The 16,786-nt window shown below is 36.3% G+C and overlaps 1 protein-coding gene across 1 annotated transcript in view; it reads right to left on the bottom strand.

The window, feature by feature from the left end:
* Window positions 1–16,786, bottom strand: part of LOC150085088 (uncharacterized) — a 159,301-nt gene that overhangs the window by 90,618 nt on the left and 51,897 nt on the right. Inside the window, exons 4-6 of the mRNA XM_090376459.1 lie at window positions 16,565–16,743; window positions 11,491–11,591; window positions 2,159–2,601 (exon numbers count right to left, since the gene is read on the bottom strand). Of these exons, the coding sequence (XP_090232585.1) occupies window positions 2,159–2,601; window positions 11,491–11,591; window positions 16,565–16,743 (723 nt within the window). The remainder of the gene's footprint in view (window positions 1–2,158; window positions 2,602–11,490; window positions 11,592–16,564; window positions 16,744–16,786) is intronic.

Below are 16,786 nucleotides of genomic sequence, written 5' to 3'. Positions count from 1 at the left end.
ACTCGTTCCAACAGCTCTACATCCTTCTTAAAATGAGGCCTCCAGACCTGCATACAGTACTCAAGGTATGGCCTGACCATTGCCTTGTACAAGGGGATAATCACCTCCTTATCCCTATCATTGACAAGACACTATGAGCTACTCTTGAAGACCATCTGCACTGCTCAGAAAACTTCATATCTGCCTGCACAATTACCCCCAGGTCCTTTTTATTCTCTACCACTGTCAGTGTAGTACCACATAGTTGATACGTCACTCTGGGGTTGCTGCTTCCCATATGTAGCACTTTACATTTGTTAATGTTAAACTTCATTTGCCACCTCTCAGACCATCTACTCAACTTTCATAGATCCTGTTGCAGCAGCGTACTGTCAGCAGTGTCTTTAACAACCCTGTCAACCTTCGTATCGTCTGTAAACTTGGACATTAAGCTTGATATACCATCATCAAAATCATTTATAAATACAGAAAACAATAATGGACCCAACACTGAACCCTAAGGGAATCCACTAATAACATTAGTCCACGATAAGCAGTGTCCATTGATTACCACTCTCTGTCTTCTCCCACTCAACCATCCCTTTATCCATAGCAGCAATTTGCCTCCAATGTCACACTGCTTCAATTTGTTCAGCAGTCTTCCAGGTGCAACAGTATCAAAAGCCTTTCTAAGATCTAAATATATGATATCGAAGTTATTCCCTGCATCCAGTTCCTTTGTGACCACATCATAGTATCCAATCAAATTGGTCAGGCAAGACTTTCCCTTAACAAAACCATGCTGTGTCTGAGCTATAACTGAAGTCTTGTCTAGATGATCCTGCAGTGCTTCTTTAACCAGTGCCTCCATTAATTTTCCTGAAACAGAAGTTAAACTAAAGGTCTATAATTACTTGTGTCGCCCTTTGATCCTCCTTTGTGAATTGGGGTTACATTTGCACATCTCCAGTCCACAGGTACCTCCCCTGAGTCCAAAGAAGCTCTCATAATTATGGCTAAGGGTTTGCTTACTTCCTTTGCTGCCTCCTTTAATATAACTGGATAGATCCCGTCCACCCCGGGTGCCTTTTTTATGTTTATCTTCAACAATTTCTCCTCCACTTTCCTCTCAGTTATTACAATATCATCTAGTTCACTGCCAGAGTTTAACTCACCTCTGGCATTCCCCTCTCTGAATAACTCCTGATGGGTGAATGTAGATTTAAAGCAAAGATGGACAAGGATGCAAGATTTTTGAACAAGATTGTTTGGTTGGATGAGACAACATTCCAATGAAGCAGTAAACTGAAAAAACTATTTGTTTATTGATCCCCTGGTAATCCAAACATTCATGTAGAGAAGGGAAAAAGAACAAATTTACCAGGAGTTAAAAAGTGGTGGTTCATCCAAGGAAACTGTTGGGCTGTATTTTTTTGTGGGGACAAGTACTGGTGATATGTACCCTAACATATCACCAATAATTATTTTAATGTATTCACTGTGCCCACCATTTATGAGATGTATAGGGATGAAGTGGTTTACCAACAGGATGGAACACCTACACATTATCACCATGATAATCATTTCACAGATCGGTGGACAGGCAGATGGAAAATGTCAACACATTCATCTTCCACATTCACTTGATGAACCTCACTCAACTGCTATTTGTGGGGATATCTGATAGTGAAGCAGAAAACCACCCACACTTCCACAATTAAAGGATGAAATTAAATAAGTGTGCAAAGCTATCTCAAGCAGTTACATTGTCTAGAAGCAAATAGGTGCCAATCTGAATGTCTTCATTAGTTCACCATGTGCCATAAATTACTGCTTCTGCACACACCCAGTAATAATAATTTCTGAGGTTTTTAATTAATTTTATTTATTTCCTAAAATGTGTGTACATCTCTTTGAGGCAACACTGCAGTTAAAATAACATTTATTTATGTAACTTTTTCCAAATTTCCCATTAAACATAATTTGATTCAAATTGTTCAGAATACACACGATGAACTGTGTATTTCTAATAATAATTCTTTAATTCTGAGTAAATATATGTTAAAAAGCCAATGAAAAGAGAAAGAGACCACTTCTCTTTGCATCTCTCCAAAATTACCACTTATCAAAAAAAAAAAAAAAAAAAAAAAAAAAGAGACTAAAAATAAATAATTATTACCTCAGAACTGGAAAGCACAAAAGAACTTTTCTGCTTAACTCTCTGCTTTCTAACATCACCATCCTTACCTGATGCTAAACGCAATTTTTTGTCTGTTATTTTTTCATGACATGATAATCCAAACCCCCAATAACTAAGGCACGTTTGTCCAGAGTAGAAAAGAGGAACTAACGTTAAAACACAGAGACTTTCTTTGTGGTAATGTACATTATAAATATCACTATTTCTTTGCAAAATATAAGGCAGCGCATAACTGTCTCTATCTTGATGCCGAATATTACTGGCAGGACATAGAAGTGGATAAAATGATTGAACTTTGATACCAGCCATCTCAACTGCATCTTTAATATTGCACAAGAGCTGACCTAAAAGTGATGGATTTTTCACATTCAAAACACTTCCTTTGTAAATGATGGTCAGAAGACACTGATTATACTTTTTATCTATAGGATATGGGAAAAAAAAATTATTAGTTAGATGTTGAAAGAGGAATATTAAATAATTCTTTATGAAAATTAAATTGAAGGAATAAGACCCAGTTAATGTAAAGTAATGTTTCTCACTGAGCATGTTACAAGAAAAATACAATAACTACTACAATACTAATATCAAAAACAAATAAGGTAACATTTCAAGGTTCTATTGAAATCATCAGGATTTAATCAAGCCTAAATGGAAAATAACAAATGCCTTAAGTTAAAGAAAGTATATGATGGTTATTATTACATAAGATATGAATACTGTATTACAATTCTATATCTCAGAATAATAATACATGCTGAAAATTTCCATGGATGGTCCTGTATGGATGTATAATAATCTTTTGAACAGAAATGATTCTAACAAGATGCCATATGTCATCAATTTTCAGTTAAAAGTATCAAGAGAAAGTGACACAGAATAGGCCAACAAACAACTGATAAATCTGCGTGATAAAATAGAAAGAGTTGTTTGCTCCAGAGCATCCAATCTGAGGCAAGTGAAGGATGTAACTGAGTCTGCAGAAGTACCCACTTCCCTCCTTTTTTCCTCTATTAATTTCTCCACAAATTTCCCTCAATAGTTTAAACTTATCATTTTCCAGTATATTTTTTCTGGCATATTATTTGACACAAACAAAATTATTACAAATATACCTGCTTCACCCAACTATTCGATTCAGTCTAGTTAATTATATATTTTCCAAAAGTCAAAAACTGATTCGAAAGTACCATAGGAATCAACTCAATCCCAGAATCACCAAAGGTCATTCTGTGATTGAGGCTACAGCATGTGGCTGCGTATTTCTGAAGAAATTAATTGCAGGTTAGTTTTTGAAATAATTTTTAGGATTTTTTTTTTTTTTTAATTTTAATATACTAAACTGTAGTTAATATGTAGTTTGAATTCCTGTAGTCATGTAGGCAAATTTATTTTTGTATTAGCATTTAGCATTAGTAGATGCATATGATGCAAGAAAGCAAGCTTATGCAGCATCAGCCAAAAAAAAAACCACTTCCATTTCACCCCTCCATTCAAAATACCTGTCCAGCTGAGCCTTAAATTTATTTAGGCTATCAACTTCCACAACAAGGGATGGAAGTCTGTTACACCAACCAACTACCCGCTGGCTAAAAGCAAATTTCCGCACATCTATCCTACATCTGTCTTTCCTCAATCTGAATTTATGCCCTCTCAGGTGATTATTCTGAGCAAGAGGAAGAATCCCATCGGCATTAAGTATGCTCAAACCATTCAAGGCTTTTTACCGGTACCTAGTCCCTAGACACTGTAATTTGCAAAATTTAAGCCTTTCTTCGTAAGAGCAACCCTTTGTTCCATTCACTAATCATGTTGCCCTTCTCTGTACTCGTTCCAGCAGCTCTACATCCTTCTTGAAATGAGGCCTCCAGACCTGTATACAGTACTCAAGGTGTGGCCTGACCATTGCCTTGTACAAGGAAATAATCACCTCCTTATCCCTTTAGAAAAATTCCTGTATATCATTGAGAAGACACCATGAGCTACTCTTGCAGCCAGTCTACACTGCTCAGAGAACTTCATATTTGCCTGCACAATTACCCCCAGGTCCTTTTCATTCTCTACCACTGTCAGTGTAGTACCACAGAGTTGATACGTTGTTCTGGGGTTGCTGTTTCCCATATGTATTACTTTACATTTGTCAATGTTAAACTTCATTTGCCACTTCTCAGTCGATCTGCTCAACCTTTCTAGATCCTGTTGCATCAGTAGTGTCCTTAACAACCCTGCCAACCTTTGTATCGCCTGCAAACTTGGACATTAAGCTTGATATACCATCATCAATATCATTTATAAATACAGAAAACAATAATGGACCCAACACTGAACCCTGAGGGACTCCACTAATAACATTAGTCCACGATGAGCAGTGTCCATTGATTACTACTCTCTGTCTTCTCCCCCTCAACCATCCCTATATCCATAGCAGCAATTTGCCTCCAATGCCACACTGCTCCAATTTGTGCAGCAGTCTTCCATGTGCAACAGTATCAAATGCCTTTCTAAGATCCAAATATATAATATCAAAGTTATTCCCTGCATCCAGTTCTTTTTTGACTCCATCATAGTATCCAGTCAAATTGGTCAGGCAAGACTTTCCCTTAACAAAACCATGCTGTGTCCGAGCTATAACAGAAGTCTTGTCTAGATGATCCTGCTGTGCTTCTTTAATCAATGGCTCCATTAATTTTCCTTGAACAGAAGTTAAACTCACAGGTCTATAATTACTTGATCACAGTGTACTGATGTGGGATTTACTTAAAGATTTAATTACCATCAGGGGAAAGGAAAGGGTTTTTGCTTCCGTAAATGTGAGTACAGTCGTTCCAGACAGTTTTTAAATTCTGTACAGTAGGATCAACTGACAATGTTACCAACAGTAAATTCTATGTGGGAAGGATTCAAGGAATTAATTGTGGATGCTACTAAAAGTTTCATACCTATTAAGAAATATTGTTCAAGGTTTAGGCCTAAATGGTTATCAAATGAACTAATGAGACTCGTAAGAGAGAAGAAAAATGCATGGGATGCATATAAATTATCAAGCGACTCAGAAGCCTATGGCAGATATAAGCTAGTCTGTAATGAGGTCACAAAGGAGGTTAGGCAGGCGAAGGCAGATTACGAGAAATCTTTGGCAAAAGATGATAAGAAAAACAGCAAGAATTTTACTTATATAAATTCTAAAAGGAAGAAGATGAATCTGATTGGTCCACTTGACATCGACGGTTCGACTGTTGATGATCCTGCTCAGATAGCAAACAAACTGAATGAGTATTTTGCATCTACATTCACACATGAGGAGTTATTAAGGTTTGAAAATGGCAGAAGGTTATCAAATTGTAGCAGGGTACTTAATGATTTTGTAATAACTGAGAGCAAAGTGGAGGAGAAATTGTTGAAGTTAAACATAAGAAAAGCACCTGGGGTGGATGGGATCTATCCAGTTATATTAAAGGAGGTGGCAAAGCAATTAAACAAACCCTTAGCCATAATTATGAGAGCATCATTGGACTCAGGGGAGGTTCCCAAGGACTGCAGATGTGCAAATGTATCCCCAATTCACAAAGGGGAATCGAAGGGTGACATGAGTAATTACAGACTGGTTAGTTTAACTTCTGTTCCGGGTAAAATAATGGAGTCACTGGTTAAAGATGCATTGCAGGATCATCTAGACAAGACTGCAGCAATAATTAAGACACAGCATGGGTTTGTTAAGGGAAAGTCTTGTCTGACAAATTCGATAGGGTATTATGATGTGGTTACAAAGGAACTGGATGCAAAAAAATAATTTTGATATCATATATTTGGATTTCAGGAAAGCTTTTCACACTGTTGCGCATGGAAGACTATTGTACAAATTGGATCAGAATGAAATTAAGGGTAAGTTACTACACTGGATAAAAGGATGGTTAAGTGGGAGAAGACAGAGGGTGGTAATCAATGGGTGCTGCTCTTCGTGGACTAATGTTATTACTGGCGTCCCACAGGGTTTGGTGTTGGGTCCACTGTTGTTTTGTATATTTATCAATGATATTGATGAAGGTATATCAGGCTTAATGTCGAAGTTTGCAGATGATACAAAGGTTGGCAGGGTTATTAATGACAGTAATGGAAATGTGCTACTGCAACAGGATCTAGATAATTTGGGCAGATGGGCTAAGAAGTGGCAACTGAAGTTTAACCTTGACAAATGCAAAGTACTGCATATTGGTTGAAGTAACCTGAGAGAAAAGTATTAATTGTGCAGTCAGATGTGAAGTTTTCTGAGCCGTGCAGACAGGTGCCAGGGCAGGTCATGGGGTTTTGTCAATGATATATAGGAATTTTGATAGCAGGGAAAAGGAGGTGATTGTCGCTCTGTATAAGGCAATGGTCAGGCCACGCCTTGAGTACTGCATACAGGTCTGGAGGCCTCATTTTAGGATGTCAATTTGCTTGAGCGTGTACAGAGAAGGGCAACAAGGTTGGTGAGGGGAATGAAGGGATCCTCTTACAAGAAAGGCTAAAGTTCTGCAAATTGCAGTGGCTAGAGACTAGGCACCTGCACAGTGATCTGATTGAGGTGGATAAGGCCTTCAATGGGTTGAGCATGCTGAATTCTGATGGGATCCTTCCACTTGTTCAGATTAAGAACATAAGGGAGCATAAATTCAAATTAAGAAAAGACACATGTAGAATAGATGTGCGAAAATTTGCCTTTAGCCAGTGGGTGGTTAATTGATGGAACAAACTTCCATCTGTCGTTGTGGAAGTTGATAGTTTGAATAAATTTAAGGAGAAACTGGACAGGCATTTGGAGGGAATGGTGTGATTTTTTTTTTTTTTTTTGGCTGATGCTGCATAAGCTCATACACTTGCTTTCTTGCATCACATGCCACTACTATTACTACTACTACTACTACTTGTGTCAGCCTTTGACCCTCCTTTGTGAATTGGGGTCACATTTGCACATCTCCAGTCTATGATGGGTACCTCCCTTGAGTCCAAGGAAGCTCTCATAAATATGGCTAAGGGTTTGCTTACTTCCTTTGCTGCCTCCTTTAATATAACTGGATAGATCCCATCCACCCCGGGTGCCTTTCTTGTGTTTATCTTCAACAGTTTCTCCTCCACTTTACTCCCAGTTATTTCAAGATTCTGTAGCTTACTGCTAGAGTTGAATACACCTCTGGCATTCCCCTTGCTGAATAACTCCTCATGTGTGAATGTCGATGCAAAATATTCATTTAGTTTGTTAGCTACCTGAGCAGGATCATCAACAGTTGAACCATCGATATCAAGTGGGCATATCTGATTCATCCCCTTCCTTCTAGAGTTTACATAAGTAAAGAACTCTTTGCTGTTTTTCTTTGCATCCTTTGCCAAAGATTTCTCGTAATCTGCTTTCGTCTGCCTAACCTCCTTTGTAACTTGGTTACAGAACAGCTTAATAGGGTTCTGTGTCACATGTTAATTTATATGTATCCCATGCATTTTTGTTCTCTGCCATATGTCTCATTAGTTCATCTGACATCCATTTAGGCCTAAACCTTGGACAATATTTCTTAGTTGGTATGTAAAGCCTCGTAGCTTCCAAGATAAGTTCTTTGAATGCTTCCAATTTTGAATTTGCTGTTGGTAACATCATCAGTTGGTCCCACTGTATAGAATTTAAATACTGTCTCAGACCATCGTAGTCGCCTTTAAGAAAGCAAAAACCCTTCCCTTTACCCCTGATGGTAGTTATCTCTTTGAGTAAATCCCACTTCAGCACACTATGATCACTGCCACCTAGTGCTTCCTTTATCTGCAGATTCTTAATGCATGAAGAATCACTACTGATAATCAGATAAAGAGTATTACTCCCTCTAGTTGCCTCCCAAACATGCTGATGTAGAAAACAATCATCCAATAAATCCACAAAAGCCTTGCTAGTGTGTGAGTGACCAACCCACAAATTACAGTCAATATCTGGGAAATTAAAATCTCCCATTATAAGACTCTCTGATTTACTGGCCCACTCTATTTCCCTGTACAGTTTCTTATTATACTGATCAGAGTCATTCGGCCTATAACACACTCCTACTCTCAATTTTGATCTCCCAATGCTTATGTCACACCAAACTGACTCGACACTGCACTGTCCAGCGATGACGACTGGCTTCACTTCCTTGGATTTTATGTGTTTCTTAACTAATAGCATAACTTCTCCTCCCTTCCTATCCTGTCTATCCTTTCTGTACACATTTTACTCCCCAAATTCCAGTTCTGCATTCCTTATATCTGTGTGACACCACGTCTCTGATATTGCAACAATATCTGTCTTTGATATTTTGAGCAATATCTCAAATTCATCAAATTTATTTACCAAACTCCTAGCATTGGTGTACACGCAAGTATACATGTTCCTATCTTAGCTACCCTAACACAACCCATGTGTTTACTTGTACCGCAATGACTCCCAGCAGTCTCTGAAATATCCTGCATCCTGTTTTCCAGGCTGCTGCTCATTCCAATAAAAGCAGTGCAAAAATCACTTTCACCTCTGCCAGTGGCTACTGTTAATCTATTAGTCCTTGTACCCCCCCCCCAAGCTAGCATGTTGATGCATACCCCTTGGGCTTTGGGTTCCAATCGCAGTTTGCTGTAAGTACCAAACATAAAATAAATTCAACTATTGGTAACATATCACAATTAATTGAGATTTACCAAAATTGAAAGTAGGTAATTAATAATAGACAAAATGTTATTGGGAATACAAAAATGGGCATGCATGAGACAATCATTTCGTATGGCTATCTGTCCATTCAAAGCCCCTGACGAAGTAGAGGGGAGATGGCCAAGTGGATGAATGTAATTTTCCATTTCTTCCCTAACCCTTTTATATTCCTTTTCAAATTGCTCTTTTATTTTTATTTTATTGTTTTTTCAACATGTTTTTCTTTAGCTATAAGATCATACAAATTTAGTATTTAACCGGCAAAATTTGGATTTGGCCTTAATGTCTGAAATTCCTTCTGTCCAAGTTATAAATATACAAGCAAAAATGGATCCAAAAGGATCATGCCCTAAGTAAAATAATGTATGTATAATATTTAATTTATAACTATTATAACAGCAAATTGGCCATCAGGCCAATTTACTGTTGCCTTATATAATGCCTTATACAATGGGATAATCACCTCCTTACCCCTGCTAGCAAAATTCCTGTGTATCATTGACAAAACCCTGAACTGCTCTGGCAGCCTATCTGCATTTCTCAGAAAACTTCATATCTGACTGTAGAATTACCCTCAGGTCCTGTTCATTCTCCACTACCCTGAGTTTAGTACCACATGGTTGGTAGGTTACTCTGGGGTTACTGCTACCCATATGCAGTACCTTGCATTTGTCAGTGTTAAACTTCAGTTGCCATCTCTCAGTCCATCTGCTCAACTTTTCTAGATCTTGTTTCGGTAGCATGCTTTCATTACTGTCATTAACAACCCTGCCTCCTTCGTACATCTGTAAACATGGACAATAAGCCTGATATATCTTCATCAATATCATTATTAAATATAGAAAACAACAATGGGCAAAATACCAAACCCTGGGGACTCCACTAATAACATTAATCCACAAAGAGCAGTTTCCATTGATTACAACTCTCTATCATCTCCCATTCAACCATCCCTTTATCCATAGCAGCAAATTGCCCTTAATGCCATAGTGCTGCAATTTGTACAGCAGGCTTCCACGTGCAACAGTATCAAAAGCTTTCTTGAAACCCAAGTATATGATATCAAAATTATATTTTGCATCCAATTCCTTTGTGACCACATCATATATACAATCAAATTGCCCAGAAAAGACTTCCCCTTAACAAATCCATGCTGTGTCTGAACTATAACTGCATTCTTGTCTAGATGATCCTGCTATGCTTCTTTAACCAGTGAATCCATAATCATAATTCTTCTCAGAACAGAAGTTAAACTAACAGGTCTCTAATTACTTGTGTCACCCTTTGAAACCCCTTTGTGAATAGGGAATACATTTGCACATCTCCAGTCTGTGGGCAGCTCCCCTGAATTCAAGAATACTTTCAGAATTATGGCTAAGGGTTTTTTTATTCCCTTTGCCACCTCCTTTAATATAACTGGATAGGTCTCACCTTTCTTATGTTTAACTTCAACAATTTCTCCTCCACTTTGCTCTCAGTTATTACAAAATATCTCCCTGATAGAGTTTGATAAACTTTTTGCATTTCCCTCCCTAAATAACTCCTCATGTGTGAATGTAGATGTAAAATACTTATTCAGTTTGTCAGCTATCTGAGCAAGATCATCAACAGTCGAACCATTGATATCAAGTGGACCAATCTGATTCATCCCCTTCCTTCTAGAGTTTACATCAAGTGGACCAATCTGATTAATCATCTTCCTTCTAGAGTTTACATCAAGTGGACCAATCTGATTAATCATCTTCCTTCTAGAGTTTACACAAGTAAAGAAGTCTTTGCTATTTTTCTTTGCATGCTTTGCCAAAGATTTCTCATAATCTGCCTTTGTGACTTGATTACAGACTAGCATAAGCTTCTGTGTCACCTGATATTTTATATGCATTCCATGCATTTTTTTCTGTCTTGAGTCTCATTAGTTCATTTGACATCCATTTAGACCTTGAACAATATTTCTTAGTTGGAATGAAAAGCCTAGTAACTTCTTAGATTAATTGCTTGAATGCCCCCCATTTAGAATTTTTGCCCTTTGTAAAGTCATCAGTTGGTCCTACTGTATAGAATTTAAAAACTGTCTGAGACCACTGTAGTCACCTTCACAAAAGCAAAAAACCCTTCCATTTACCCTGATGGTAGTTACATCTTTAAGTAAATCCTGCATCAATACGCTGTGATCAGTGTATTGATGCAGGATTTACCTTTATTCCTTTATCTGCAGATTCTTAATGCATGAATAATCACTGCTGATAATCAGATCATGAGTATTACTCCCTCTGATTGTCTCTCGAACATGCTGCTGTAGAAAACAATCATCCAATAAATCCACAAAAGTCTTACTAGGTTAAAGTGACCAACTCACAAGTTCCAAGCATATCTGGGAAGTTAAAATCCCCCATTATAAGACATTCTGATTTATTGGTCCACTCTATTTCTCTGTACAGTTGTTCATTATACTCATCAGAGTCATTAAGGACTCCTACTCACAACTATGCTTTCCCAGTGCTTATGTCACACCAAACTGACTCAACATTGCACTGTCCATCCATGTCAACTGGATTCATATATCAACTACTCTCTATATTAAATAATGAATTTCCAGTCAGAATTAACTTACCATCTTTTCCTGCTGGCTGAGCCAAGAAGAAATACCATTCAAGTTTTCTAACATGCCACTGAAGAATCCAACCAACATCATTTCTTTGTAAATGTCCAAATCTGAAAATAAATAGCAGCTTTAAGCACTTTAATATCACTCTTAGTTTAACTTATATGGAGTTTGGCATATCACCCTAATTTGGCACAATAATGGGCAAACAATGGTATTTCTAACCTAGTAATGTGGCTTAAAATAATAATAAAATTTAAAAAAAAACTTAATTATTTAAGACATTTTCTTTTTATTTATTTTCAATGATAAACCAAACATAAAAGGTTACAGTACAGGCAACCCTCATATAACACGGTACTTCTACAACACGGTCTCGCTCTTACACAGTTTTAGAATTGCGGGAAATGTCCCATAACATGGTGTTTTTGAGCTTTTGTGCTGGGAGAACCCTGCTACATATTGTGTTAGATATAATTCTCAATGTTTCCATTCTTTTTGTGAATCCCTGCTGTTGACTTGCTAGTTGTTATCGGCTTTGTGGTATTTTTCTAAAGAAAAATTTCTGGAGTCATTACCATAAAACAATAAAAAGAATTTGCACTTTCCAGTTTATTGGGCTTTTCTGTTAGTGTAATCAATTATAAATGGGTAGTAAACTTGATCTTCTTGAATTTGCTATAGTACCAATAGCTGGAATTCTGTGGGTTTTCACGTTATTACGGTGAAATGTGTTTCCCCTTCCATGAAATATTCAATCATATAAAAAACAAACATATTTTCAGAAACTCATTACTCCATATCTCTCGCTTGGGGTGCCTCTGTAGCAAGGTGGGCAGGAGCAGCAGTGCGGAGCACAAGCTTCTTGATTAGACCGGGGTTCGAGCTCGTGACGACCAAAATACAGAGGATGCGGAAAGGTCATGGAATGACCACCACATATCCCCGGAGCAATATGGCCTTAGTTGTTAATGCTCCTAAAAACCAAAATAACAACAACAACAACTCACACTTGTGCGTATCGTGTTTGTTGCAACTTGTGCGTGCCATGTTCTTTGTTATTAATTGCTTATCATTTTTACTGTTTTTAATTTTACAACAAAAAAAAAATAAAAAAGTCAGTGAAGAGAAATATCAATTAGTATGTACATATTACAGTACATATTAATTAAGCTATGTACATAAACGTAAATTCATTTATATTTTGCTAACTGGAAAATATTCTTCTGATTTTCACATATCATTTAAAGTGGGGGGTCCCACTGTATAGGTTCTGTGCTATTGAACTTGTGCTTGTTTGAGATTATAAAAAATTGTGTCTTTGAAGCGTGCAGTTCATAACTTTTAAAGAGAGCAGAAGGTACACAAAATCTAGATGCTGCAGAAGAGATTGTGCTTAGCAGTAATGAAGAGGAAGAAAATTAAATGAAGGTACATTATCTGACAATATAAGTATCACAGTTTGTAAGGTAAGACGTTTGCTCAGTTATTACTGTTTAAGTTACTACTATTATAAAATAAAGTTAAAATATTAAGTAATTACTACTATAAAAATTAAATTTCTGATAGTTATAAAAAAAAAAAAAATGCCGTATTTTTTGTTAGCTTTTGGAATGTAACCCCCCCTTTTTGTATTGGTTCTTAGTCCTGTACAACATGGTTTCACATTACAAGATTTTGTAGGAACCAAACTACCGTGTTATATGAGGGTTACCTGTACTTTAGTCCAATCTAGAACCCTGTGAGTATGGCCCATAGCCATGTAGGCAGCTCTAAGTATTATGCTCTCCCACCTCAAAGCTTAAAAATAGTTTCACAAAATACACTGACTTTGAAAAATATTCATTTTTAGTAATATTCTAATTTTTTGCATTGCTTTCTTGTGATGTTTTATGTATCTTCTTCAGTATTTTACAATATTGTTACATTACAGTATTTCCCCATGTATAAGACGCACCTTTTTCGAAAAATTTGGGTGCGTCTTATACAGTGGTTGTAGATTTTTTTACTTGCATTTCCCGCTTTTTCGCACTTGTTGTCTTTGCGCTCATTGTTTCGCACTTGTTACTGGTATATTAGGTTACGTTTTGCCACGTTCTGCCCAGAAATGGCTCAGAAAAGATTTTCGTACAGTGCTGAATTAAAGTTATGAGGAGTTGTATGAATTTTATGATGAATAAAACTTGAGTTCAATAACTTTATGTAATACATTTTTTTTCAAATTTCGGACCCCAAAATTAAGGTGCGTCTTATACATGGGAGCATCTTATACATGAGGAAATACGATACATCTGTAATAAGAATGTTAATAGTGTCACAAAATAACAGTGTTAATAGTGTTGGGTTTCCATAAATATTTAATATTTATTATTTATGGAAAATTAAATATTTAATATGTAATTATTAAATAAAAAATTAAAACTATAAATATAATTGTTTCAACAGAAATGAAGTCCTATTTTGAATGCATAATTAATGGAAAAGAACTGTTCTTGCAGCCCATGACCTGCCTGCTAGAACCCATAAGGCAGGCTACCTTCAGCATTTTATCTGTTTTGGTATCCCCTCAGCCATAAAACGTTGGCACCCCCTGGATTAAAGATTGAGAAGATGAAAGAGACTTGTTGACATTGGTCTTGACCAGACCAATGTCAACAAGAACTTCCACAAATTATAGAACTTCCATAGACTATAATTTTCAGAGAATACATACAAAAGAAAAATGTTCAAAAGGGCACAAGCAGAAGGGATATAGGAAGAAGGGGAAAAGTTTGCTTTCTGAGTTTTGAGTTGAACAATGAATGGGTGTTAATTAAATTTTTTAATTAATTAATTTTACTTTAGGTTTTTTTAATTATTTTATTTATTTATTTATTATTATTATTTTATTTTATTTTTTTTGATTTAGAAGAGAGAAGTGAAATTACAGATGGCAATTCAGAAGAACAGTGCACATGAAAATATCTACAGAAAAAGCATGCAGCAGAAATTGAATATCTATAGAGCTGAGAGAGTTTGCAACAGATGGATCATTAATTATCCTTAGTGCCTAGAGACCAGGAGCGGCCAATCCACAGCATGTGTCGCATTAAAAAAATAAATAAATAATAATAATAATAATAATAATGCAAAAACTGTACAACCTATTTGAAAAATCAGAAATTAAACCAAGCACACTTCTATTGCCAGAAATTAAGACAATGTGACAGGAACTACAATTCATATTTACTCCTCCCCACCCCTTTTGGGGTGGGGAGGAGTAAATATGAATTGTAGTTATTGTAAAAGGGTATTGATTCTGATGGCTACAGGATTAAGTGGCACATGATGCATTTCCAACAAAATATATGGCATGCTGCAAGAAAAGGTTGGCCACCTCTAGCCTAGACTATCTGTTTTGAATGAGGTTCTAGGTGGGAGGCACCCTAGATGTGGGAACAACATTCCATGGTAAGACAGATGTCAGTTTTGCATAGATGGGTAGCTGTTTAGAAGAAAACTAATACTAAAAGTGAAAAAAGAAAACATTTTTTTCAATGCTGAGGAAGAGAACTTTGTGATATTGCTTATGCTAAAAAAGGTTAGAAGTCAGGGCTATCCTCAATTGAGATATGTGATCTTGTCTAGAAGTCTGAGGATTATTGAATATGAGAATGAGAGCAACAGAATCTTTTATGCAAAAAAATAAGACAGGACTGAGTTTTAGAAGCATTGAACTTAACCAAGTTTTCCTCACCCTCACAGGAGAATTACTTGAAGATTTGCATTTAAAGAATTAGTGGCATATATTCAAGAGACAATCTGTGTAGAGCACAAACAGCATTCTCAAACTGGAAGGCAGAATGCAATGTGCTATCAGTGGAAAAGCTATGTGGAATTTCCAGTCAGCACGAAGAAGGTCATTAATATACAGGAGAAAAATAATGGGAAGGAAAATGTTGGGGAAGACAGAAGACTATCTACCATCACCTACAATGAGCAGTCGGAAAGAAAACTGGTTACTCAACTACATCAAATTGAAGACAAACCACAAGGTGGAAGCTTGTTTAGAAGGTCTTTATGTCAAACACAATTAAAAGCCATAGAAATGTCAAGAACAACTACTGAAGATTCGCCAAACTTCTCCATGGAATCTGTCCAAACATGAGTAACAATCAAAATTTCACTAGTGGACTGACATTGAGGGAATCTACACTGATGATCAATTGATCAGAGGGAAGATTTTGAAATAGTGATAGTGATTGACAGATTTCTCTATTACTTCAGAAATAATTACTTTGGACAAGTGCAATTAAAAGATAATTAGAAGAGAAGAATTTTACTATTTTTAGGACCTGGCTGGATATAAACAAACTTAGGTGCAAAAGGAAAAACACCAGTGGAATAAAAGAGTTTAAAAATGGTGACACAAAGTAGGTAAGATCTGGACCATGGACCACAAGCATGAAGAAGAAGTGGAAAAATGCCATCAGCACTTAGTGGCATAACCACTGGTCACTTAGCAAAAGCAATTTTACTATTTTGCTACATATGACTAAATTCTCAATTATATCAAAAATTCCTGGAGTTCTTGCATTCACAAATAGCCACTGCTCAGAGTCATTCAGAGATTGCTCATATCCTGTCCAAGAGTCATCCTCAACTGATTTGCTTGCCCATTTAAACTGCATGGTCCAAAATTTTAATTAAAAATGCAAAAGGATCAGAGGCATCAAAAACATTCTCACGAACTGCTTTAGTATTTTCTTCTTTTGTCAAAATTTGATCACAGCTTTTCTAATTTCCTAAAACTCATGGGTTTTACTTAAAACAGACCTGCTCTCAACATCACCAATAACTTAGGAATGATGACTAATAACACTACATCACATATAAATATTAAACATCCATAAAAGCCTAACAAAGTTTGCCTAACTCTAACTCTATTCTGTAATATTCAAACATAAATTTTTGTTTGTTTGAATAAAACATAAACCTAGTTTCCTCATGCATAGTTAAATTATGTAAAAAAAAAGTAACACAGGTAGGTAAACTGTTATACATAATTAACTTTCAATACATTAAACACTGAGTCATATCTCACCTGTACATTACTGGAATATGCTTGGAATTTTCTGAAGGTATAACAAGCTGATCACAATGCATAAAAGGATCACTTTGAAGGTGAATATCTTCAAACATTTTAATGCATAGTTTATGAAGATGTGACATGGGCATCCATTCTGGCCACTTATGAACATCCGCAATCACATTAAGTGTAGCCTAACCAAGATTAAAAACAACAACAAAAGTTACTATAATATAA

Source organism: Mastigoproctus giganteus, chromosome 6 (genome assembly GCF_048544385.1).
Source record: "Mastigoproctus giganteus isolate SK-2022 chromosome 6, ASM4854438v1, whole genome shotgun sequence".
Taxonomy (NCBI): Eukaryota; Metazoa; Arthropoda; class Arachnida; order Uropygi; family Thelyphonidae; genus Mastigoproctus; species Mastigoproctus giganteus.
The sequence above is the reverse complement of the archived record's forward strand: the minus strand, read 5'-3'. Positions and strand labels throughout refer to the sequence as shown.